This window comes from Felis catus, chromosome B1, assembly GCF_018350175.1.
Source record: "Felis catus isolate Fca126 chromosome B1, F.catus_Fca126_mat1.0, whole genome shotgun sequence".
NCBI classification, from domain to species: domain Eukaryota; kingdom Metazoa; phylum Chordata; class Mammalia; order Carnivora; family Felidae; genus Felis; species Felis catus.
In genome coordinates, this window is record NC_058371.1 from 202965125 (window position 1) to 202988985 (window position 23861).

General features: G+C 59.0%; 2 protein-coding genes across 13 annotated transcripts in view; one reads left to right on the plus strand and one right to left on the minus strand.

Moving 5' to 3' along the window:
• The window catches only part of RGS12 (regulator of G protein signaling 12), a 120133-nt gene extending 103908 nt beyond the window's left edge, over positions 1-16225 (minus strand). For 2 of the 5 annotated variants that reach the window (XM_045056893.1, XM_045056894.1), the window contains exon 1: positions 11242-11936. The gene's annotated coding sequence lies outside the window, so the exon portion shown is untranslated. Of the gene's footprint in view, positions 1-4774; positions 5577-11241; positions 11937-16164 lie in introns of those variants that run through there. The other 3 variants (XM_023253348.2, XM_045056891.1, XM_045056892.1) reach the window with 3 other exon arrangements.
• LOC111560213 (translation initiation factor IF-2-like) lies at positions 11227-23861 on the plus strand. Of its 8 annotated transcripts, none has more exons than XM_045056954.1 (4): positions 11227-11322; positions 18950-19017; positions 21698-21758; positions 22806-23861. In XM_045056954.1, the coding sequence occupies exons 1-4, from the start codon at positions 11296-11298 to the stop codon at positions 22941-22943; spliced, it is 294 nt and encodes a 97-aa protein (XP_044912889.1). In that variant the 5' UTR covers positions 11227-11295; the 3' UTR covers positions 22944-23861. The 8 variants fall into 8 exon arrangements, 7 of the variants coding, with proteins under 7 accessions (XP_044912889.1, XP_044912887.1, XP_044912883.1 ...); XM_045056949.1 differs by lacking the exon at positions 11227-11322 and adding an exon at positions 16440-16642 and having other exon boundaries at positions 22783-23861; XM_045056952.1 differs by lacking the exon at positions 21698-21758 and having other exon boundaries at positions 22783-23861.

Below are 23861 nucleotides of genomic sequence, written 5' to 3' on the forward strand. Positions count from 1 at the left end.
ACCGCGGGCACAGCCCTGGGACAAAGGACCCAACTGAGCCTCACGGTCCCGACCAGAGAAGCCGCGAGGTGAGAAACACGGGTCGTCCTCTGCCGCCACGTGCCAGGGACTATCTGTTACGCAGCAGCGGTGACGAGCAAAACCATGAACGATTTCACTTGACTTGCTCTTGCTCCTACTATCAACACAGAGCAGCCCTGCGTTTGTTTATAGGCAGCAACGCGTGCTTAACGCTCCGAAACACGTTCCCTCAAACCTGATCTGTGATGTGCTGAGTCAGGAAATCGTACCACGCACACCTGAGAGAAACGGACGACCGAGCGGAACACGCTGGCTGAGGGAAAGGGCCACCGGGTGACCACCTCCCCGCTGGGACCTCGCAGGTCGCGCCAGCGAGGAAAGCGAGGCTGCCCAGTCTTGACTGAACACACTCGGCTAATTGCGCTTGGGCCCGTCGGCACGCCCCCGGCCGCCTCTCGCTTCACTGTCAGCGCGTGAGACGCTGACCTCCCTTGAGGGTTTTCTACCCACAAAATTATTTACCTGGCCCTCAAAGAGTCTATCTCGGTTCCTCGGTGGCCTCGTCCCCCAATGTGACGCCAATCCAGCCTGGGGGGCAGCTGAGCAGCCACGCGGATGATTAGCGTGTGTGCTTGTTGACTGATTTATAGAAGGCTGAACAGAAGAGCACAATACAGAAAATGCCCCAGCTCGGCATTTTGTGATTACGCAGCCTTTGTGCGTGGGGCTTTTTTGAATGCCGGTTCCTGAGGTTTTAGCACTTGACGTCCAAAGAAACCAAGAGGCGAAGCCGCAGGGACCTCAGATCTGAGAGCGCGACTTGTCTGCCCTCCTGGCGGGGCTCCCCACTCCCCAGGAAGAGCCTGCCCCTCGCTAAGCAGCTCCCCCTGGCCCCCCCCCCCACTCCCGCGGGGATCAGCAGGGGAGACCAGAACTCACTCCAACAGCAAAGCAGCTCTCGGATCAGGAAACAGGGCGATTATAAGCAGTCAGGAAAGAGGAGAAAGAAATAAGAAAAAGAGAGAAGAGCTTCAACACTGGCAACTTGAAGGTCTCATCTCTCGGAACACATCAGAAAAACGTACGTACAGTTACTACCCGCAGCCTAATAGCATTAGGAATTCCGAAAACACCGAAAATACCATGGAGTTGAAGAAAGAGTTACGCTAATGTCATACTGACTACATAAAGAAAGCTTGAAACACTAGCCGGAAACTTCCCCAGCCTCCTCCTTCAGGAGAACTTTCGTGGCTCTGAGTGGGCGGTGGTGCGGGTGGGGGTGGGGGGACGGCTGAGCCCCCCTCGGCCCCTGCTCCCCAGTCCTAGTCACAGGCCCCAGTCATGGCTTGGTGGCCGCACAGGGAGGCCCGCGACCACTGCAAGTGCCCAAAGCCCTACAGACACACAAGGGCCTGCGGGGACAGGATGGTGCCCGGCGGCACAGGTGTCCCCGGCCGGCTCCCGGTGTCCCACCTACAGGCCCCGGCCGGCTCCCAGCAGCAGTTCTAACCCAGCACTGGCCCTTTTCCTAGCGTGAGGAGGACAAAGTCTACATTCGGCAGAAAGACTATCATTTAAATTACAAAGGTCCCGGGGCGCCTGGGTGGCAGGCGGTTAAGCGTTCCGACTTCAGCCAGGTCACGATCTCGCAGTCTGTGAGTTCGAGCCCCGCGTCGGGCTCTGGGCTGATGGCTCGGAGCCTGGAGCCTGTTTCCGATTCTGTGTCTCCCTCTCTCTCTGCCCCTCCCCCATTCATGCTCTCTCTCTGTCCCAAAAATAAATAAACGTTGAAAAAAAAAATTAAAAAATAAAAAAAATAAATTACAAAGGTCTATTTTACTGGTTCAAAAACACTCATATATCTCCTGAGGGATTTTAATCTTTTGGGACCTAAAGTTTACATCAAGCAAAATCTGTGGGCGAAGCCATCAAGAGGAGCAAACGTCACATGCCCTCTCATCTCAAAGAGAAATCAGCACGTGAGACCTCGACCAGTAGGGCAGTGCGCCCTGTCATGCCGGGCTCACAGGGGCTCGGGGGTGGGGCAGTCTGCAGCCTGGGACGACACGAGGCATGGGCGTCCACATCCACAACCAGCGTCCCCCGAGCACACGCAGGGGCCCGGCCACTGGCCTGCCCCGCGGGCTCTCCCCTGTCGTGCTGCACTCCCTCCGCCGTGCTGGACGGCACAAAGCTACTGAGGCGGGGGCGCCGCGACGTGACTTCCTTGATTCACGTCACATGAAGGACGTTTTCCACACAAGAAGGAGTTTAAGAAAGACCTCGATTACGGAAGGAAGCTGGGCAGAAGGGAGGCGAGCCAGACCCCCAGCGCCCCGCAGCAGCCCGCCGTCACCCGGCCTCCGGGGCAGAGCTCAGCCCCGCGCCTTCTCCCGCTCACTCGGCACCTGCCCTGAAGCCACCAGGCCGGCCTCCACCTGCCCGCACCTTCCCTCGGGCTCATCTCCAACCAGTAACGCCGGCCCGCTTCTCTGGGGACCCAGCCTGCCTGCCGAGGCCGGCCCAAACCGCAGTGTGCCTGGCGGGCAGGCCTGTGGTCACCGCCTCAGGACCGTCCCGCGCCTGCCTCACCCGTGGGAGCGTTCATTCGTTTGGCGGCTGCGGACCGGCTCCTTCGGCGGCACAGGAAGACCGTTCCCAACAGTGACAGTGACGGCCCGCCTCCCTCCCGGTGCCAGCCGCTGCTGGCGGACGGCACGGCCACCCACGGAAGGTCAGGGGGACGCACGGGAGACCACACGGCCCGACTCCTTCGGAGAATTCACTCCTCCCCATCCTTCACCGCTCCCCGGCTCAGCTCGGACCCCACTAACTCCTCCAATGCCCACCGACGCCCCAACTGTCCTGCGGACGGACCGGCGGGCCCCACACGCCAGCCGCGTCTGCTGTCAGCCCAGGGGTGGCACTATGTCAATTCCGACGTCCTTCTGAGGGAGCGGCACCCACACTCAGAGCATGTGTGGGCATCGGGACCCATCTGCGAGCAGGGGAACGCGGGGCCAGGCAGGATCCGGATCCACTCAGGGTCCACCTGCCAGAGGGGAGGACACACCGAGGCCGTGAACTTCAGAAGTCCTAACGGAGCGGAAGTACCACGCCGACCAGGAGCTCAGAGGAGGACCGGAAGCCGCAGCCCACCCCCGCCCAGCCCCCACGGCCAGGACCCAGCAGGACCCAAAGGGCAGACTGAGGCCAACCTACCCCCGCAGCCAGCGGGCAGACCTCCCGGGAGCCCGGCTTGCTCTGGGCACCTGCCCGGCCACTGCCGAGAGTCAGAAGCAGGCCAAGCAGGAACTGCGACCCTCCAGGATCTGTAGCTGATGGGGCTGGGGGGCTATTCTCCATTCCAGAAACAAATTCTAGCTCAATATCTTGAAATATGGGGGCTAAGCCATCTCGATTTTCCCTTCCTGTTGTTAATTGACTTTCTTTTTTTAAATATTTATGTATTTACTTATTTATTTTTAACATTTTTTGATTTTTTGAAGGAGAGAGAGAGCATGAGCGGGGGAGGGGCAGAGAGGGGGGAGACACAGAATCCAAAGCAGGCTTGGGGCGCCTGGGTGGCTCAGTCAGTTGAGCGTCTGACTTTGGCTCAGGTCATGATCTCGTGGTATGTGAGTTCGAGCCCCACATCGGGTTCTGTGTTGACATCTCGGAGCCTGGAGCCTGCTACGGATTCTGTGTCTCCCTCTCTCTCTGACCCTACCCCACTCAGAAAAAAATAAACATCAAAAAAAAAAAAATTAAAAAAAAAAAAAAAAAAGAATTCAAAGGAGGCTCCAGGCTGTTAGCACAGAGCCTGACACGGGGCTCAAACCCACAAACCACGAGATCGTGACCTGAGCCACCCAGGTGCCCCCTGGCTTCCCTTTCTTATCTCTACTCAATATTTATTGTTTGTGGTTTTTCAACCCGGGCACAGCGGGACTACGGAGTCATTGGCTTTAGCGAGTTAAACATACAGGACACCCGGTGAGATGCGAATTTCAGGTAAAAAATGAGTAACTTTTTAGTCTAAATATGTCCCAAATACCGCACGGTGTTTTGTCTGACAAATCTAGCCGAAGGGACGGAGGAGGCGGAGGCCCTCATGGTGACTCAGTAGCCCTTGGCTCCTCTCTGCTGGAGCCCGGCCGTCTCCCATTACCTGCACCCCGACTGTCACCTCCGTTCCCGCCCCCTTCACCCTCCCCCCTCGCCCCACCCCCCACCTTCGCACCTCTCCCGACCCCTCACAGCCGCTTCCTTGGGCAGAGTGGACAGCGGCAGGCCAAGGACAGAAGGGGACGAGCCAACCCTGCGTCCGCTTGCCCGCCGGCCCCCTCAGTCAATCCCCTGCCCTCGCCTGCCTCCTTGCCTCACCCCTGAACACCTACGAAAGGCTGAGAACGATTTTCCTCGTCAACAAATGGGCCTTATGTCAGGTCCCCCACGTGACATTCTCCTGCCCACGTACAGTCGTGGCCATTCCCTTCAGGAATCTGGAGGAACAGGCAGGGCTGCCAGAAATCCTTCTGCTCTCCACATCTTTCTCTGTCGCTCCCAGGAAGACAGGACAGGCCACAAACACGCCCGGTCCCGGTGCCCACGTCAGCGTGGGGAAGGCTCGGTCCCGCCCACGGGGAGGCTGAGGGCAGAACCCCATTTGGAAGCAATGGAGGAGGGGTGACCAGAGGGGGTCCCGCGGGCAGGAGGCCCCGCCCCCTGGCGACCCCACCTGGCTCCTCACCTCCCAGGTCCTGGCAGGGCGTCGTGGGCTGATGGTGGCCCCAAAGACGTCAGGCCCTAATCCGCAGAACTTGGAAACGACCCCCTTTGGAAACAGGGTCTTTGCGGGCGGGCTTACGTTAAGGATTCTGAGACAGGAGATGCTTCTGGATGATCTGGGCGGGCCCCGTACGCCATCCCAAGTGTCCTTATGAGAGGGAGGCGGAGGGGAGGTCCGACGCAGGCAGGGGAGAGGTCACGTGAACACGGAGGCAGAGACGGGGCGGTGCGGCCACAGCCCATGACCACCAGCGGCCCCCAGAAGAGCCCCGAAGGGAGCACAGCCCTGCCACTACCTGAATTCGGACTTCTGGCCCCCAGAACGGCAAGAGAACAAATTCCTGCTACTTGGAGCCCCCCCGGTTTGTGGGGCTTTGTTACCACAGCCGCAGGAAACTACCACGACAGACGGGCGCAGGGAGCCCTCCTCCCCCTGGGCCCCGGCCGCCCCGGCCTCTCAGCGAGGAAGCCGACGGGCTGCTGAATGCTGAACCCCACAGAACCGGCTGTGACTCTGAATCTGGCTGGACACAGAATCTGGCTGGACTCCAGGCAACTAGGGACGCGGGGCTCTGGGGAGCTGGTGGTCTGGGCACCTGCCCAGTACCTCCCGGGGAACATGTGTCCTGGGCTCAGCTCCTCTGACCGCGTTCAGAGAGGAGCCACAGGGGCGCCTGGTAGCTCAGTCAGTGAAGCGTCCGACTCTTGATTTCGGTTCAGGGCACGATCTCATGGTTCGCGAGTTCGAGCCCCGCATTGGGCTCTCTGCTGTCAGCTCAGAGCCCACTTCGGATCTTCTGTTCCCCTCTCTCTGCACCCCACCCCGCCCCCCGCTCGTGCTCTCTCTCTCTCTCAAAAATAAATGAACATTAAGAAAAAAAAAAAAGATGTGCTCCACAAGGTCTGAGCCTCCCACCTGGGCACCTCCGGGGCACATCCACTCAGACAACGACACCGCAAGCCCAGATGTGACGTCACTAACAGTCACCGACAAAAGTCCCCCATGTGAGACACACACACGCTATCCTAGCTAATCCTCACAGAGGCCCCATCCTTCACCTTACCTTCTGACAGAAACCGCGCACGGAAAGCATTTTGCCCCAGGTCTGACTGGTGGGGTGGAGGACACGGTGCCTGAGCCAGTGGTCTGCGTCCTTCCTCTCCGGCCTCAGACGGAGCCCCACGCCCAGGCAACTCAAGCCGGGCCCCGGGGTCGCCAGCCTGAGAGGTCAGAGAAGAGCCAGCCCTGGGCTTTACGATATCCTGGGTTTGTTAAGGAAAAGCTTTTAGACTAGAGGCGCTCACTCCCCGATTCCTGGATTCTCCTGACGAGAAACAAGTAAACCCAAAGATCGATGCTTGGCTACTTAGCAAAGCACAAGGAGGTCTAGCAGTGAAGCAAAGAGCCTCACGCGTTCTCCTATGCTGCTAAATCAAGTTCCGGCCGGTTACAAGATACGAAAGCCAACCATCTGAAGGCACCTGAGAACGTGAAAAGCAGGTGGAAAGCAGAGGGGTCATCCCCTAAAAGAACGGGTTGCCCTGGGTAAGACACGCGTTCGTACAGACGGCTGGAACTCTGGTGGAAGGCAGCAAGCCTCCTAGCTTCAAGGCCGAGAACAGAGTTTGGGCACGGCTGGAAGTGAGGGGGACACCTCAATGGCTCAGAAAGGAAGCAGCCTGGAGGACAGATAGCCCTGAGGTGGGTCTGTAAACTCGGCCCAGGCCCTCGGCCAGCCCCTGAGCTGCCCCAAGGAGCAGAAGCGAGGAGCTGGTAGGCCGAGTGCGCGAGGCAGAGACGAGAGCGGAGATCTCAGTTTGAGTCAAGACAAATTAACTTCCGGAACAAAACACAAAACTCTCCAGAAACGAGAATCACCACAGTGGACCGTCCACAACGCTCAGCACATGATCAAGGATTACCCGATGTTCACAGAAACGGGAAGATGTGACCCACAGTCAAGAGAAAAACGAGTCCACAGAAATTGATCCTGAGAAACCCAGGGGTTGAAATTAGCAGATAAGACCTTAAGGCAGCTGATATAAAGTGAAAACTTTAATGCAAAATATGATCACAATAAACAGATGACATATCGCAGTAGAGAGACAGAAACTATAAATAAAAGTAGGCACCAGGCTGGCTTAGTCAGTACAGCATGCGGCTTGATCTCAGGGTCACGAGTTCAAGCCCCGCACTGGGTGTAAAGCTCACTTTAAAATTAAAAAAAAAAAATTGTTTTTTAAAGCAAGTGGAAATTCTAGAAATAAAAACTGCAGTAACTGAAATGTGGAAACTCATCAAATGGAATTAAGAACAAACTGGAGGCAGAAGGCGGGGTGAGTTAACTTGAAGACCGATTAATAGAAACTACCCAATATGAAAACTGACAAAAATGATTTTTAAAATGGACAGAGCCTGATGCCCAGTGGGACAACATCAAGCACCGACAATAAATGTAATAGGAACACCACAAGGAGAGAATAAATGAGATAGAAAAAAATACTTGAAGAAACCACGAACGAATTTTCCCCAGACTTGGTGAAAAATTACAAACGTATAGATCCAAGAGGCTCAACAAAGCCAGGGCAGGATGAATACCGAGAAGACCGTCCCACGCATATCGCGCTCAAGTGCCGAGAGACAGGGGTGCCGGGGGCTCCGTCAGTTAAGCGTCCAGCTTTTGGTTTTGGCTCGGGTCGCGATCTCACGGTTCGTGGGTTCGAGCCCTGTGTCGGGCTCGGTGCTGACAGCACGGGGCCTGCTTGGGATTCTCTCTCCCTCTCAAAATAAATAAATAAACTTCGAAACACGAAACAAAACAGAAGCGCTGAAAGACAAAGACGAGAGCTGGAAAGCAGCGTCGCCACCTAACACACGGGACGCCACGGCTGTGACAGCGTTTCATACAAATGCAGCAGCCAGAAGACGCCTGCAACCTGGAATTCGACATCCGGCAAAGAGATCCTTTAACACTGAAGGAAAACAAAGACATTTCAGATAAATGAAAACCAGGAGGATCTGTCACTTAACAGGCAAGAAACGCTGAAGCGTTTCAAGCGGAAGAGAAATGATACCAGATGGAGACACAAATCTGCAAGAAGGAATGAGGCGCACCAGCAGTGGTGGACGTGTAAGTAAATATTTTAAAATAAAATAAAATAGTGGTGTTTCCCTCTTAATTTCTTTTTGTTCTAATTTTTTTTTTTTACATTTATTTATTTTTTGAGAGACAGAGACAGAGCACAAGTCGGGGAGGGACAGAGGGAGAGGGAGACACAGAGTCCAAAGCAGGCTCCAGGCTCCAAGCCGTCAGCACAGAGCCCGACGCGGGGCTCGAACTCACGAACTGTGAGATCGTGACCCGAGCTGAAGCCGGTCGCTTAACCGACTGAGCCCCCCCAGGCGCCCCCCCTCTTAATTTTTTTCAAAACAAAAATTATGGGGCACCTGGGTGACTCAGTCAGTTGAGCCTCTGACTCTCGATTTCAGCTCAGGCCATGATCTCACGGTTCGTGAGTTCGAGCTGACAGCACAGAGCCTGCTTGGGCTTCTCTCTCTCTTTCTCTCTCTCTCTCTCTCAAAATAAATAAATTAAAAAAAAAATTTTAAGGGTATTCCAAATAGGAGTGCCTGGGTGGCTCTGTCGGCTAAGCGTCCAACTCTTGCTCTCAGCTCAGGTCTTGAGCTCAGGGTCGTGAGTTCAAGCCTCATGTTGGGCTCTGCTCTGGGCGTGAACCCTACTTAAAAAAAAAGAATATTCCCAATATTATTTATTCCCCACCCCCAAGTTGCTTTGGAGGAATTTGTGTTTATTATTTATCAGCTAATAAAAAAATTCTTCAATTTGGGGGAGGGATGTTTAAACACTGAAAAATGTAAATGGATAAAACGTTCACATTCAAAAGCCAACGCTATCGAACTGGATACACGATCGGGACTCAACCGTATGCTTTATAAAAAGCTGACTCTGAACACAAGGACACAAACAGGCTGAGCGTAAAAGAATGGAAGAGTTGTGCTGTGCAAACAGTAAACACGAGGAAGCTCGGAGGGCTGACTTAATACGAGACTTCGAGCCGCATTCATCGGCAGAATCATCACCACAAACGTGTGCCAACTTAATAACAGATTCACACACATGAACCAAGCCTGAAGGAGCAAAAAGCGGAAACAGACAAATCCAGTCAGTGTTGGGAGATGTTGAAAACCTTTCTCAGCAACTGGTGGAAACCCCCCGAATCCCTCCCACCCAACATCAGTAATGACACAGGACATGTGAACACCACGTGATATTTCTACGCGCCCGGCAGTTTTAGGTGTTTGAGATCAGCCATGAATGCTATTGAGGAAAAAACCCTGGTCTCATGGAAGAGATGGTCTTATGGTCTTAGGAAAAATGGGGGGGGGGGGGGGGGGAGGAAAAGGAATGGAGAAGGAAAAAAGAAAACCACAATAAAAACTTGAAGTATGTTTACTATCTTCCAGAAAAGAAGGTCCTAGATCTCTGAATAAAGCAAAAGATTTTTTTTTTTTTAAAAGAAAAGGGAAACCAAAACAGAACTCTTGAAAACGGAAAAGGATAATGGCGATAAAGGGACTAACAGAGGGCTGGGAGACAATGGGACACAATCTCCCAAGAGCTGAACAAACATCTCCCAGATCAACAAGAGGAGAAAAGAGATCAGGGGATTAGCAGGTCAGCCAGGAGATCCCAATTCCAGATACAAGGAGTTCCAGAAAGAACTCAAGATTGAAAGCAGGAAATTCTCACGGGAGTAACAGAAAAGTCAGTCCCCAGGCCGAAGGGCCCCACCCCGTGCCCAGCACAGCGGCACAGCGTTGAGAACAAGCACCGTCATGGGCTAGTTCGGGGCACAGGGGGAACAAGGGAAGCCCCCGGAGCTTCCTGGGGCCAGATCCCAGACGGGACAACTGAAATCAGAACGGCACCCGTGACGGAGACGGAAGACCACGAAGCAACGTCTTCAAAAACCGAGAAAATAGGGGCACCCGGGTGGCTCAGTCGGTTGAGCGTCCGACTTTGGCTGAGGTCACGATCTCGCGGTTCCTGGGTTTGAGCCCCACATCGGGCTCTGTGCTGACAGCTCGGAGCCTGGAACCTGCTTCTGATTCTGTGTCTCCCTCTCTCTGCCCTTTCCCTGCTCACACTCTGTCTCTCTCTCTCCCTCTCTCTCAAAAATAAACATTAAAAAAAAATTTTTTTTTAAAAACTGAGAAAATATTTTTCAGTATTTTCAATATTCTATACCCAGCTAAACCAAAAGTAACTGAGGAGTAAAGATATTTTCAGAACCAAAGACGAGAGTAATATCTATGTAATGTCCCTTAGCTATCCAGAATACCTCCTTCAGCAAAACGAGGAGTGAGCCCAGGCGGAGAGAGGGGTCCAGAGTGCGGGGACCGACACAGAGGGACAGTGGCACAGGGGACGCGGGGCGACAGCCGTGCAGGGGCCTTCCCGGGACCAGAACAGACTGGGGCAGGACGCGGGACCTCAGGAGAAAACGCCCAACAGCAGGCATCGCCACAATGGGGGTGTAAGGCAGGAGAGAGTTCTGGAATAGGCGGGTGGCAGGGCCGGGTGGGAAAGCTGCCGCACTCAGTGTCCTGAGCCGGTCGGTGACAAACCATCCCCAGGGTCAAGGTTTAACCAAAAGCTAGACTGTGGTGGAAGGTGGAGGGAGAGGAAGGGGTGGAGGGGCCTTGGGAGAGCCGAGGTTCCGCTGCACCTGTGGGAAAACGGAAAGCTCAGAAGACACTGCAGGAGGTGCGGACAATCTGTCGTCTTGGCCCTTCACCCAGCGTCCTGGAGGGATGATCACGACCAAGGTTTAGGGACAGCAAGATGCAGAAAAAGGGGAGTAGCACGGTGTGTGTGCGCGCGTGTCTGGGGGTGCCTCTGTGTCTGTGGGAAGGTGTCCGTGTGTGCCTCTGCGGGGATCTGTGTGTGCGTGTGTACCTCTCAGTATCCGTGTGGGTGTCTTGTGTCTGTGTGGTGGGATAGGTCTGTGCGTGTGCGTCTGTGTGTGCACATCTGTGTGCGTGCGTGCGTGTCTATCTAGAAATGACTGTGTGAACAGGAACACAGCCGGGGAAGGGTATACCTCGGGGGTCACCATGGTTAGAGGGTTGGGGACAGCCAAGCCACAGGATGGGAGATGGAAGACGGCCAGAAAGGACAAAGCACCTGCTGTCTGTGGGAAAGGCTCTAACACAAGAGCTCTCTGCCCGGTGCACACGGACCAACGGATCAGGTGACCTTTTGAACGAGTGAAGCCGAAATCACGGGTAAAAATCACATGGGTCTGTGTACAGAGAGCGCGTCTCAGGAGAGACTCCAGTTTTCGTCAGACGGTCAAAGGAGCAGTGACCACCCCCCACCCCCCCAAGCAGTAAGAACAAGTCACCTGAGGCCGATATTCTGCCCGGGGCCACCGGCCCCACCCCAGAAGGTGCATGAGATGAAAGGCGCTCCTCCCAGACACCAGGTGCGGAGCACGGCGGGGGGCTGGACAGTGGTCCCGAGACTCAGGTCCCAGTTCCCGGACTGGGAGCGCCACCGACAGGCAGCAGGGACTTAGAGGTGTGACAACGTGGAGGTGGGAGAGGCCCCGGGTCTGCAATCGCAGGGGCCCTTGTGGGAGGAAGGCAGGGAGCCGGAGAGCCGGGGAGCCGGGGACGCGGGGCCCAAGGACTGAGGACGGCCCCCAGAAGCTCAAAGGGGATGGAATGGGCTCTCCCGGAGCGAGGTGTCACTCCGTTTCGGCCCAGTGACACCCATCTCGGACTTCTGGCTTCCTATGCGGAAGCCCCGAAGTTTGTGGTGATTTGTTACAGCAGCCACAGGAAACTCTTTCAAGCGCTAATTCGAAAAAGAAATGTTTACAGGACTTTCGCCAAGTCAAAGAAAAGGTAAAATGTAACAGGGCACCTGCTGCACCCACCGCCTGCCGCCCCGACACCCTGTTTTCTCCTGCGTCCTCACTGTCTGCCTGGCCCGGTTGGTTCTGACACAGACAGGGCAGGGGGCAGGAGACCACACAATCGCAAAGTGAACCCCTGTCGTCTTCCCTGAGAGGGTGGGAGGGATGGCCCCCAGCACGCCTGTCCCTCCCATCCCTCCCGTCCCTCCTGTCCCTCCCACGTGCCTCCGGCAGCCTCAACCAGCCTCCCCCTGCCCCTCCCCCCTCACGCCCTCGGGCATCCACAGCCAGCGCCCAGTCCCAGCCCTACAGCCTCATCTGCTCCCCGGCCCTCCCTTCCCAGCAGCCTTCATTCTAGAAAGTGGGAGCGAGGCCTGCCCTTGACCCTGGGGCTGCCAGCACCGGCAGCTGCCCTCTCTCTGCCACGCAGGCCTGCTCGGTGCCCCTCTCCTCACCCCGACCCACCCCACGACACAGCCACCACGGCCGCCCCACACGTCCAGCCCAAGTCCACGGCCTTCCCTCTGGCCACCATGGCCTCCCTCGCCCCGCTGGTCCCCACGGCCCCAGAAGTGCCCACGTCCCTCACTGCCCGTCGGCCAGGGCCCTCGCTGTGGGCACCCAAGCACTGGGCCGTCCACCTGAGGAGCGACCCTCAAGTCCAGGTCCCGCGCCGAGCCCTGCGTGCCTGCGGTCTCTGGTCGTCAAACCCACCGGGTGGGGTGGCATTTTTATGAAGTTCACACGGTGACAATTATGTTTCCACAGTAAAACTTTAACCACACTCTACTCCTCCTCCCCTCCCCCACTGCCCGTTCCAGACGCCAGGACCCCTCCCCGTGCGCTTCACCCCACGGCCAGGGTGGGGGTGCTGCCCCCTCCGCTGCGCCCCTCCTCTCCGGAGCCGGCCCCCTGCGGGACCACCGGCCTCCCACGGGCCCCTCCCACAGCACACCGTGACCACGGCATCACTGACACGGGCCGCTCCCAGGGCCTCGGACAGACCCCTCATAACCAAGAGCGGCCTCCTGGCAGGCCATGTCCCCGAGCCATCCTCTAAGGGGACTTGAGGCACGAGTGGGCGGTCACCTGCCCAAGGCCTCATCCCAGGAAAGTGGCCGGGCAGGTGCCAGGCCAGGAGGCACACTCGGAAGCCCCTGTCTGCACCCAACTCCAGGGCTGCTCTCCATCTATACCCCACAACTCCGGGGATTCTGTCTACACTCCACAACTCTGGACTGCTCGGTCTACATCCCACAACTCTGGGCCACTCTGTCTGCACCCCCCAACTCTGGACCACTCTCTGTCTATACCCCACAACTCTGGGCCACTCTGTCCACACCCCACAACTCTGGGCCACTCTCTCTCTACACCCCACAACTCTGGACCACTCTCTGTCTATACCCTACAACTCTGGGCCACTCTGTCTACACCCCACAACTCTGGGCCACTCTGTCTACACCCCACAACTCTGGGCCATTCTGTCCGCACCCCGCAACTCTGGACCACTCTCTGTCTATACCCTACAACTCTGGGCCACTCTGTCTATACCCCACAACTCTGGGCCACTCTGTCTATACCCCACAACTCTGGGCCGCTCTGTCCGCACCCCAAACTCTGGACCACTCTCTGTCTATACCCCACAACTCTGGACCACTCTCTGTCTATACCTCACAACTCTGGGCCACTCTGTCTACACCCCACAACTCTGGGCCGCTCTGTCCACACCCCACAACTCTGGACTGCTCTGTCTACAACACACAACTCCAAGGCTGCTCCCTATCTACACCCACAACTCTGGGGCTCTGCCTATACCCCGCAACTCCAGGGCTGCTCTCCATCTATACCCCACAACTCCGGGGATTCTGTCTACACTCCACAACTCTGGACCGCTTGGTCTACACCCCACAACTCTGGACCACTCTGTCAACACCCCACAACTCTGGGTCGCTCTGTCTACACCCCATAACTCTGGGCTGCTCTGTCCACACCCCACAACTCTGGACTGCTCTGTCAACACCCCACAACTCTGGGCCACTCTCTCTCTACACCCCACAACTCTGGGCCGCTCTCTGTCTGCACCCCACAACTCTGGGCCACTCTGTCTACACCCCACAACTCTGGATCACTCTGTCCACACCCCACAACTCTGGAGCACTCTCTGCCTATACCCCACAACTCTAGACCACTCTCTGTCTATACCTCACAACTCTGGGCCGCTCTGTCTACACCCCACAACTCTGGGCCACTCTGTCTACACCCCACAACTCTGGACCACTCTGCCCACACCCCACAACTCTGGACCACTCTCTGTCTATACCTCACAACTCTGGACCGTTCTGTCTATACCCCACAACTCTGGACCACTCTCTGTCTATACCCCACAACTCTGGGCCGCTCTATCCATACCCCACAACTCTGGACCGCTCTGTCTACACCCCACAACTCTGGGCCACTCTGTCTACACCCCACAACTCTGGGGCACTCTCTCTCTACACCCCACAACTCTGGGCCGCTCTCTGCACCCCACAACTCTGGGCCGCTCTGTCTGCACCCCACAACTCTGGGCCACTCTCTCTCTACACCCCACAACTCTGGGCTGTTCTGTCCGCACTCCACAACTCTGGGCCACTCTGTCCACACCCCACAACTCTGGACTGCTCTGTCTACCACACACAACTCCAAGGCTGCTCCCTATCTACACCCACAACTCTGGGGCTCTGCCTATACCCCACAAGTCTGGGGCTGCTCTCCATCTATACCCCACAACTCCGGGGATTCTGTCTACACCCCACAACTCTGGGACGCTCTGTCAATACCCCACAACTCTGGGCCACTCTGTCTACACCCCACAACTCTGGGCCACTCTGTCTATATCCCACAACTCTGGGCCACTCTGTCAACACCCCACAACTCTGGACCACTCTGTCAACACCCCACAACTCTGGGTCGCTCTGTCTACACCCCACAACTCTGGGCCGCTCTGTCCACACCCCACAACTCTGGGCCACTCTGTCTACACCCCACAACTCTGGATCACTCTCTCCACACCCCACAACTCTGGAGCACTCTCTGTCTATACCCCACAACTCTGGGCCGCTCTGTCTGCACCCCACAACTCTGGGCCACTCTCTCTCTACACCCCACAACTCTGGGCTGTTCTGTCCGCACCCCACAACTCTGGGCCACTCTGTCTACACCCCACAACTCTGGGCCGCTCTGTCCACACCCCACAACTCTGGGCCACTCTGTCTACACCCCACAACTCTGGATCACTCTGTCCACACCCCACAACTCTGGAGCACTCTCTGTCTATACCCAACTCTGGAGCACTCTCTGTCCACACCCCACAACTCTGGGCCACTCTGTCTATACCCCACAACTCTGGACCGCTCTGTCTACACCCCACAACTCTGGGCCACTCTCTCTCTACACCCCACAACTCTGGGCCGCTCTGTCCACACCCCACAACTCTGGGCCACTCTGTCTACACCCCACAACTCTGGATCACTCTGTCCACACCCCACAACTCTGGAGCACCCTCTGTCTATACCCCACAACTCTGGACCGCTCTGTCTACACCCCACAACTCTGGGCCACTCTCTCTCTACACCCCACAACTCTGGACCGCCCTCTTGTCCACACCCCACAACTCTGGGCCACTCTGTCTACACCCCACAAGTCTGGATCACTCTGTCCACACCCCACAACTCTGGAGCACTCTCTGTCTATACCCAACTCTGGAGCACTCTCTGTCCACACCCCACAACTCTGGGCCACTCTGTCTATACCCCACAACTCTGGACCGCCCTCTTGTCTACACCCCACAACTCTGGGCCGCTCTGTCTACACCCCACAACCGGGAAACCCGCCCGGCCGCTGCACTGACGTTGCCACAGTTAATCGCTGGAGTTAGGGTCCCTGGAGACACCTCGACCCAAACAATGCAGCCGCCTGCTGGGGGCGACCAGGAAACTCCAGACCGGACGCAGACACGGGCCCCCGGGCTCCGGCCCAGGTCTGGGCGAGCGCGGTGGGCACGGCGGGCCCGGGTTCTCGGCCCATCCGCCGCCCCCCACCCCGACCCCGGACCGGGACCCTCGGGTCCTGCCAAGAACCGGTCGGCCCCTCGGAGACCCCACAACCCAGGCCCCGGCGGGGTCCGCCCGCGCCGGGCCCACGACAAAGTCCTCGGCGGAGGGCCCAGGAACAAAAGGAGAACGGCGGGCGGCCGGGCGGCCCGGGGACGCGGGGACCCTGACGAGCGGGACGCCGGCCGCCCCCAGGCCCCCTCGACCCTCGGCCTCGCTGGGCGGGGCCGGCGGCCGGGCCGCGGAGAGCGCGAGCGCGCGCCCAGAGAAGAAAGAAACGGAGGCGGGGCGACCCTGCGCCCGGCCCGCAACCTACCGGCCGCTCGCTCCGCCGGCCGCGATCCGCTCCGCCCGCGCGCGCAACGGTCGCTCCGCTGCCGCCGCCCGCCCGGGGGGCGGGAGCCCTGGTGGGCGGGGGGCGGGGGGCGTGGTCTGCGCGAGGGCGGGGCGGGTGGAAGGCGTGGTCTCTAAGGACGTGGGCGGGTCCAAGACCGAGCCAGAATGCTTGGCCTGTGGGGCGGGGCCTCGGCGACGGGGCGGAGCCGCCGGGGGCGGGGCGGGCCTACGGGGGCGGAGTCTACAGGGGTGAGAGACTGGGCGCGCGGCCAGGCTTCCAGGGGACGAGGGTAGAAAGAAATGAGGGGCGGGGCCTCAGCCGGAGGCGGGGCCTGCACGGCGGATATGGGGGGGCGGAGCCCCGGAGCCGGGACAAGACTTCCGCTGCCCGCGCGGAGGTGGACGGAGACTCCGGCGGTGGAACCCTTCCAGATACCCCGCCCAGTCCTCTCTTTTCTGTAAGCCCGGATCCCCTCCCATTCTGGGGCTTTTCCTGCGCCTCCGCCCCGGGCTCCACCTTACACACCTGCCCAGGTCTCCTCCCATCTCCTCGGCCCCTCCTGCGCCCCCGCCAGGAGTCCCCTCCCGACCCGCCCACCCGAGTCCCTTCCCGTCTCCCCCGCCCCGGTTCCTCCCAGCTCGAGTCTCCTCTCGCGTCCCTGCCCCGGGTCTCCTCCCGACTCCCCGCTTCCTAGCCCGGGTTGCCTCGCGTCTCCCGGGCCCCGTATCCCCCCCCCCCCCCAGCCTGGGTTCCCTCCTGACCCACCACCACCCGGGTCCTCTCCCGACTCCCGAGTTCCCCCCTCAGGGTTCCTTCTTGTCTCCTGGGCCCCCTATCCCCCCCGCCAGCCCGGGTTCCCAACTGCGCCCCCGCCTGGGCACCCCTCGCGAGACCCCCACTCTGGCCCCGATTCCTCTCCAGCCCGGTCCCTGAAGGCGAGTGGACGCTTCCTCCCTGCCCCCGCCCAGAGTTTGGGATCCTGCACCCTCTCCAGAGGACCTTGATGTGCATCTAGACTGAATTCCACCCGGAAATAAGGGAGGGGAGCAGATGAGAAGTGTGTTGTCCCCCCAGGAGCACAATCATGCCCTAGTCCTTCCCACAGGTGCGAGAGCCAGGCAGGCTTTGCCCGGTTGCCCTGGAGGTCCCCAGGGGCACTGCTCCAACCCTCCCCTCCTGCCTGAGTCCCCCAGGAGACCCTCCAGGGTTACCTCTCCCCTGCCTTCTATTGTCTTCTTCCTCAGCAATCACCGTTTCTTTGGAAATTAGTTTCTCTGTAGTCATAATGACCAGCTAGAGTACTTTGGGGAAACAGTCCCCTGGGCATTTGCCCTACACTCTAAGTGGGGAAACAAAATCAAGGGCAGGATTCCTGACTAGTTGGGTCCTGGCTTTCAATTACACAGCCAGCTCTCAGACCTGGCCGAAGCCTGCTGGGTTGTCTATTAAATCATCACGACAAATACACTAGCCATCACACTTCCAGTCCCTCTGTTGAATGGAAAAATCGGAGAACTAAGCAAGGGGGATTTTCCCCTACAGCATATTGTCAGTACGCGTCTTCCCCTTGTTGCAAATAAACCACCTAGCTGGACAGAGTTATAGAATGTGGAGCCGGCATGGTGGACGCGGGTGGGCCACCAGGAGAGCTGCCACGGGGCCAGAAATGGGGAGCTCTGAGACGCTGGGGGCCCACTGTCTCCACAGCAGCACTGCCGTGGCCTGTGTACCCGGGGAACTCACGTTGCGGCCTCGCCCCCAGTGCAGCGGTGTTGGGGATGAGGCCTCTGGGAGGTGATTGGGTCATGAGGGTGGAGCCCCCACAAATGGGATTCGTGCCTTACGAAAGAGACTCCGGTGAGCTCCCTCGTCCTTCGCCACCGGCTGGCTGGCTATGAACCGGCGAAGCTCTCACCAGACACTCAATCTGCCGTTGCCTTGATCTTGGACTTCCAGCCTCAGGAGCTCTGTTGTTGATAAGTGTCCCCCTCACCAGTCTGTAGTATTTTTGTCATAGCAACCCAGGTGGACTGAGACGAGCACCCAAGCCTGCCTCTGCTGTATGTACAGGGACAGGTGCGGGAGAGCAGATGGGCAGTGTCCCGCCCAGTCACAGGCCTCAGCCCCTTCCGATCGTATCACGTATCCCCCCTGCCTCCTGAGATTCTGTCCTCCCTGCCTTGTCTCAGCTGTGTCTCAGCTGCCGGCTTAAGCCAGGGTCCCTTTTTCATCCTTTCACCAGCGCTGGGGCCCCTGCTCCTTCCGGCTTGCCCTTGACTCCTCCTCTTGTGCCTTGTTTCCCTTTGAAACAGGCCACTCACTGCCTGTCCACCCTCCACGCGCTTGTGTCCTGGACCCTGTGCAGCGCCGTCCCTTCTCCCGTCTCCCTCTCTTCTGAATGTATCACCTGTTTTGTGTGGCTTCAGAAATACTTGTCTCCCCTCTCCGTGCCTCCCCACCGCGTTTTCCTGGTTGGGATCTCCTCCTCATTAGGCCTTGGGTTATTTGTTTCGGTCCCGGGAGGAAATTTGAGGCGAGTCTAACAAAGCCCCAGTTGGTAGGAGAGGCAGAGACTGAGTGCAGAGCCAGGACCCACAGTGTGGGGGGAACAGGTGCCGCCTCCAGGGCTGAGGGAGCGTGGGGACGACCCAGAGAGACCGGGAGAGACGGAGCGGCCAGACAGGACCCAGGGGAATGGCTCCACACAGAGAAAGCTGGGAAACAAGCCCCACCCTCACCCTCCTCCCGCTTTCTCGCCTTCTAGGCTCCTGCCGAGTCCCACCAGTGGAGGCTTCCGGAGCGGGGAGGAGGAGCGGAGAGCCGCCCTGGGAGGTGGGTGGCGCAGCAGGTCTCTCATCGCCTTCGTCTTGCTTCTCCGCACGTGTGTGCCGGGTCCACGCGGGCAGGCAGCACGCCTGGGAGAAGGGAGGGTGCTGATGCAGCAGGGGTGGGGCGGGGGAGCTGCTTCCGTGCTGGCCCATCCCTTCGGGGCACTCAGGACCCCTGGAAGTGGGGGAATGTCATGCTGAGAAGGAGTGGAAAGGGAAACTGAGTCTCGATTTGAGAAGACGGGTCTTATCGATTAAGTTCCCTCTACCAGTCAGGTGCTTTACAAGAGCCTCCGGCCAGGGGTGCCTGGGTGGCTCAGTGGGTTGAGCGTCTGACTCTTAATTTCAGATCAGGTCATGATCTCACAGTTCACGAGTTCGAGCCCCACGTCAGGCTCTCTCCGTCTCTGCCTGTTCCTCCCCCACTGTGCTCTCTCTCAAAAGAAATAAATAAGCTTCACAAAAACAGAAAAAAACAAGAATGTCTGGTCGTGGCCCTGGGACACTGTTCCCACTCCCTGTGGAGCCTGACGCCCGCCTGACACGCCGGAAGTGACGTTTGGCCCGTGTCTGGGGGCCCCAGGATCCAGTCAAGCTGACTTCGAGTTCATCACAGGCACCCCTACGGCTCCGCCTGGCACACACCCGCGGTCTTCATTCTTTATCTGTGTTTTCTTTTTTTTAATGTTTGTTTTTATTTCTGAGAGAGAGTAGGAGGAGCAGGGGGAGGGGCAGAGAGAGAGAGAAAGACCGAGAACCCCAAGCCGACTCCACGCCATCAGCACAGAGATCAACGTAGGCCTCGACCCCACGAACTATGATATCATGACCTGAGCCGAAACTGAGTCAGACACTCAACCGACTGAGCCACCCAGCCACCCCTATTTTTTTTTTAATTTTTTTTAATGTTTGTTTTTGAGACAGAGAGAGACAGAGCACAAGCAGGGGAGGGGCAGAGAGAGAGGGAGGCACAGAATCCGAAGCGGGCTCCAGGCTCCAAGTTGTCAGCACAGAGCCCGACGCGGGGCTCGAACCCACGAAACGTGAGAGCATGACCTGAGCCAAAGTCGGACGCTCAACCGACTGAGCCATCCAGGTGCCTCGCCCCTGTTTTTTTTAATGTTTAGTTTATTTTTGAGAGAGAGAAAGAGATAATGCAGAGGAGGAGCAGAGAGAGGAGGGGGGACAGAGGATCCGAAGCAGGCTTATAAATAGCTCCCCCTTTCTCTCTAGGAGTCCGTTTGGGGCGATAAAGCATCTGGTCACCCAGCCTCAGACATGTCCTCTGAGGAGCGCCCGCCCACAGGCTGTGGTGGCGGCTGCCTTCTGCGGGCTGAGGCCCCGGGGGCGCAAGGGGGGACGTGGGGGGCGCCTGAGTGAGCAGCCGGGCGGGGGCCGGACCGCGGGGCTCTGTGGCAAGCGGGCGCTAGAGGCCGGTTGGCTCCCACGATGGCAGAACAGGAGAGCTGGTGGGCAGGAGGCTGCGGTGCCCCCCCCTCCGCCCCGTGGAGAGCCACGGCCATTTCCGTTCTGTTCCGGGGCCCAGACCCGGCCTGGGGGGAGGCGGGACCCCTCGGCGGGAGGACCCCTCACGCCAATGCGGGTCTCTACGGTAGACGTGTCTCCCGCCTCCAGGGTCGCTCTGTCCCCAAAAGAGGGCTGCCCGGACTTTATGAGAACTGTCCCTTTCAGGGTTTGAGCAGACACTGGCTCCAGGCCACCCCAAACCCCGTCCTGCCCTGAGGTTAGAGCCGGGCTGGCATGGAGGGGCCCAGTCCGTAGCACATGCACCAGTGGGTCCGCAGCCCCCGTGGATGTCCCCCTCGCCCCTAAATGTAAAATCGTACAGATGCTACCCGGCAGCTGGCGGGACCCCCCCCAAGCAGTCCCCGGCCCTGTGGGTTCTGGGACCCCACGGCTGCCCCCTCAGATGCAAAGCCATCCAAGCAGAAGCCGAGCCACACCCCAAAGGACGGCGATGCGATCCGTGGTCCTCGCGGGGACACGGTGGCTGTGGGCGTCACATTCTACGCCTGCTCCCCGCTCTGTGCAGACATTTTCCAATTTCCCTTGTCATTAAAAAGGGGGGCTTTCCTGCACAAAGCGGCTTCTCAGTCACTAAGAACACTGACCTAGGGAAGGAGGCACAGAGCCCTCCCACCCCCAGCTGGGCAGGCCCAGAGCTCGCTCACACCCTCACACCCATGGCCAATGCCACCGGGGGAGGAGGCCCAAGGCCACCAGTGCGGGGTTTGCTGTGCTCCTGGAAGTCACCTGCCAGTGAGTACGGGGGAGTCGGGACACCGCGGGGGGGGGGTGGTAGTTCTAGGGGCTGAGTGCTGATCCCCCTTCCCCGGCTGGCCACCAGACGGCTCACCAGTGGGAGTGACTGCCCGCAGCCTGTGGTCTCTGGGGACACGCCCCCTCCCTCCCCCACCCCCCACCGCCCCCAGCAGACATGGACTCCGGAGAGGAGGCCTGAGGCTTGTTCCTGGCCAGGCCCGTGGGTGGCTCCCCCTGGGGGCAGGGTGCCTGCCCCCTCCCCACTGGTCTGCTCCTCCCTGCGGTGGGACTTGCTACCTGGGGGGTGGGGGGCGAGCCGCCAGCGTGGTCTCCTGCCAGCAGCGCCCCCCCCCCACTGGCCTGCACCTCGCTCACCTTCCTTACTGTCCCCTGGGATGCAGGCAGCGCTGGGTCAACCCAGAGGAGAGGATGTGGCGTTCTGGGTCACCCATCTGGAGCCAGGTGGGCACATCTACCTCACCTGCTCTGAGAGCAGCAAGGATTAACTGGAAACCCCATTGCCTTCTCCCACTGTCCCCTCACTGTCCCCCCCCCAGTATCTCCCGCCACTGTCCCCCATCACTGTCCTCCCTCACTGCCCCCTCACTGTCCCACACGGTCCCCTCACTGTCTCACACTGTGACCTCACTGTCCCTTCACTGCCCCCCTCACTGTCCTCCCTCACTGTCCCTTCACTGTCCCCCTCACTGCCCCCTCACTGTCCTGCAAGGTCCCCTCACTGTCTCACACTGTGGCCTCACTGCCCCCTCACTGTCCTCCCTCACTGCCCCCCTCACTGTCCCCCTCACTGTCCCCATCACTGTCCTCCCTCACTGTCCCCTCACTGTCCCTTCACTGTCCCCCTCACTGCCCCCTCATTGTCTCACACGGTCCCCTCACTGTCTCACACTGTGACCTCACTGTCCCTTCACTGTCCCCCTCACTGCCCCCTCACTGTCCTCCCTCACTGTCCCTTCACTGTCCCCCTCACTGTCCTCCCTCACTGCCCCCCTCACTGTCCCCATCACTGTCCTCCCTCACTGTCCCCTCACTGCCCCGTCACTGTCCTGCCCTGTCCACCCCATCCTTCTGTACGTCCGGTCAGTGTGGTCTCTGCTGGTCCTCCCAGCACTCCATGCAGCCCGGTTGCCCCAGCTCCCGGGGGGGGTATTCTGTCCTTGACCTAGAAAGGCCTGGCCACATGAGCCCCTCCCTCAGACACACACCTCTGGTGTGGACGTCACCAGGTCAGCTTCCCTGGCTCCCACCCTGCCCCTGACAGCTGTTTCCCCCCTCCCCCGCTCCCCTGCACCCACCCCCTGAACCCATTCTGCAGGTGGAGACTGAGGCTGGAGCAGGGGAGGTAGCAAGTCAGGACTGGGTGACGGGGCTGGGATTTGATCCCAAAGCCTGACTCGGCCCCTCCCCTCGAGCCCTGGGCCACCGCCCGAGGCCGGCCACACACATTGCCTGGTCCTGTTCACAGTCCCACGGCCTCGTCTTCTGCAGGAGGAAAGCCGATTGTCCTCAACTGGCCCCTGTGTGCCTTCCAAGAAGTCACGAGACCGGACGTGGGGCCTCACAGCCGAAAGCCCTTGGTGCCAGGAGAGACGAGACCGGACCCGGTGCTTGTGGTCAAGTGTCTAGTGGACGGACTCAGCCCGGGCCCGGGGTGCCCTCCCCCTCCCCAGCCCGTGCTCCTCCTGCGTTCCTGTCCTCAGTGGGCCTGCTGGCGAGCCGCCCCAGGGGCTTCTTCCTCGCCTGCCAGGGATCAACTCACCCCACACACGCTGCCCGGGGGGAGACGAGGCCCATACACACACCTGTCTCCATCCTGTCATGCTGCACGGGAGTCAAGTTCACGTCTGTCCCACGGCCCCCACCCCGGAGCTCCTGGATAGAAAGGACCACAGCTGGCCATCGGCAGGGTGCACTTCGGACTGCCCCCTGCACTGGGCACATGCTAGGCTTGGGGACACAATGTCCGGGGCAGGAGAGAGGAGGCTCCAGGAAGTGCAGGTGTGGTGGCCCAGCAGGACCACTGCGGGAACCACACCCAGGAGGCTGGGCAGATCTGTTCCAGAAGAGCCCTTGGCTGTGTGGAGGAGGGGACAACAAAGGGCAGTGGCAGTCATGCACGGAATGGGGACAGTGAATCTGGGGGCCTGCGGTCAGCGGTGTGGGCCAGGGAGGGGTGCGGACCCCAAAACAAGGACCAAGGGGGCAGGCACGACCAGAGAAGGACAGACCCATGTGGAACCCAGAGGGTTTGGGCAGGTGAGGGGTCACCAGGGAGATGGACGCGGGTCTCGGGGCCCCCAACCCAGCTCGACCCACACCCGCCCCCACCTGAAATGCTCCGGCTCCAGGCCCCCTCCCGAGGCCCTCCCTGACCTTCCTGGGGGGAGAGCCGCCCCTTCCCTGAACATCCACAAAACCGACCGGCTGCACCTCTGTGTTTTGGAATTCATTACGGTCAGTGCACAGGGGAAATACGTCAAATGAAGCATAATGTTTTTACCCAGAACACATGAAATTAATTAAATAGAGTACATGGCTACTAAA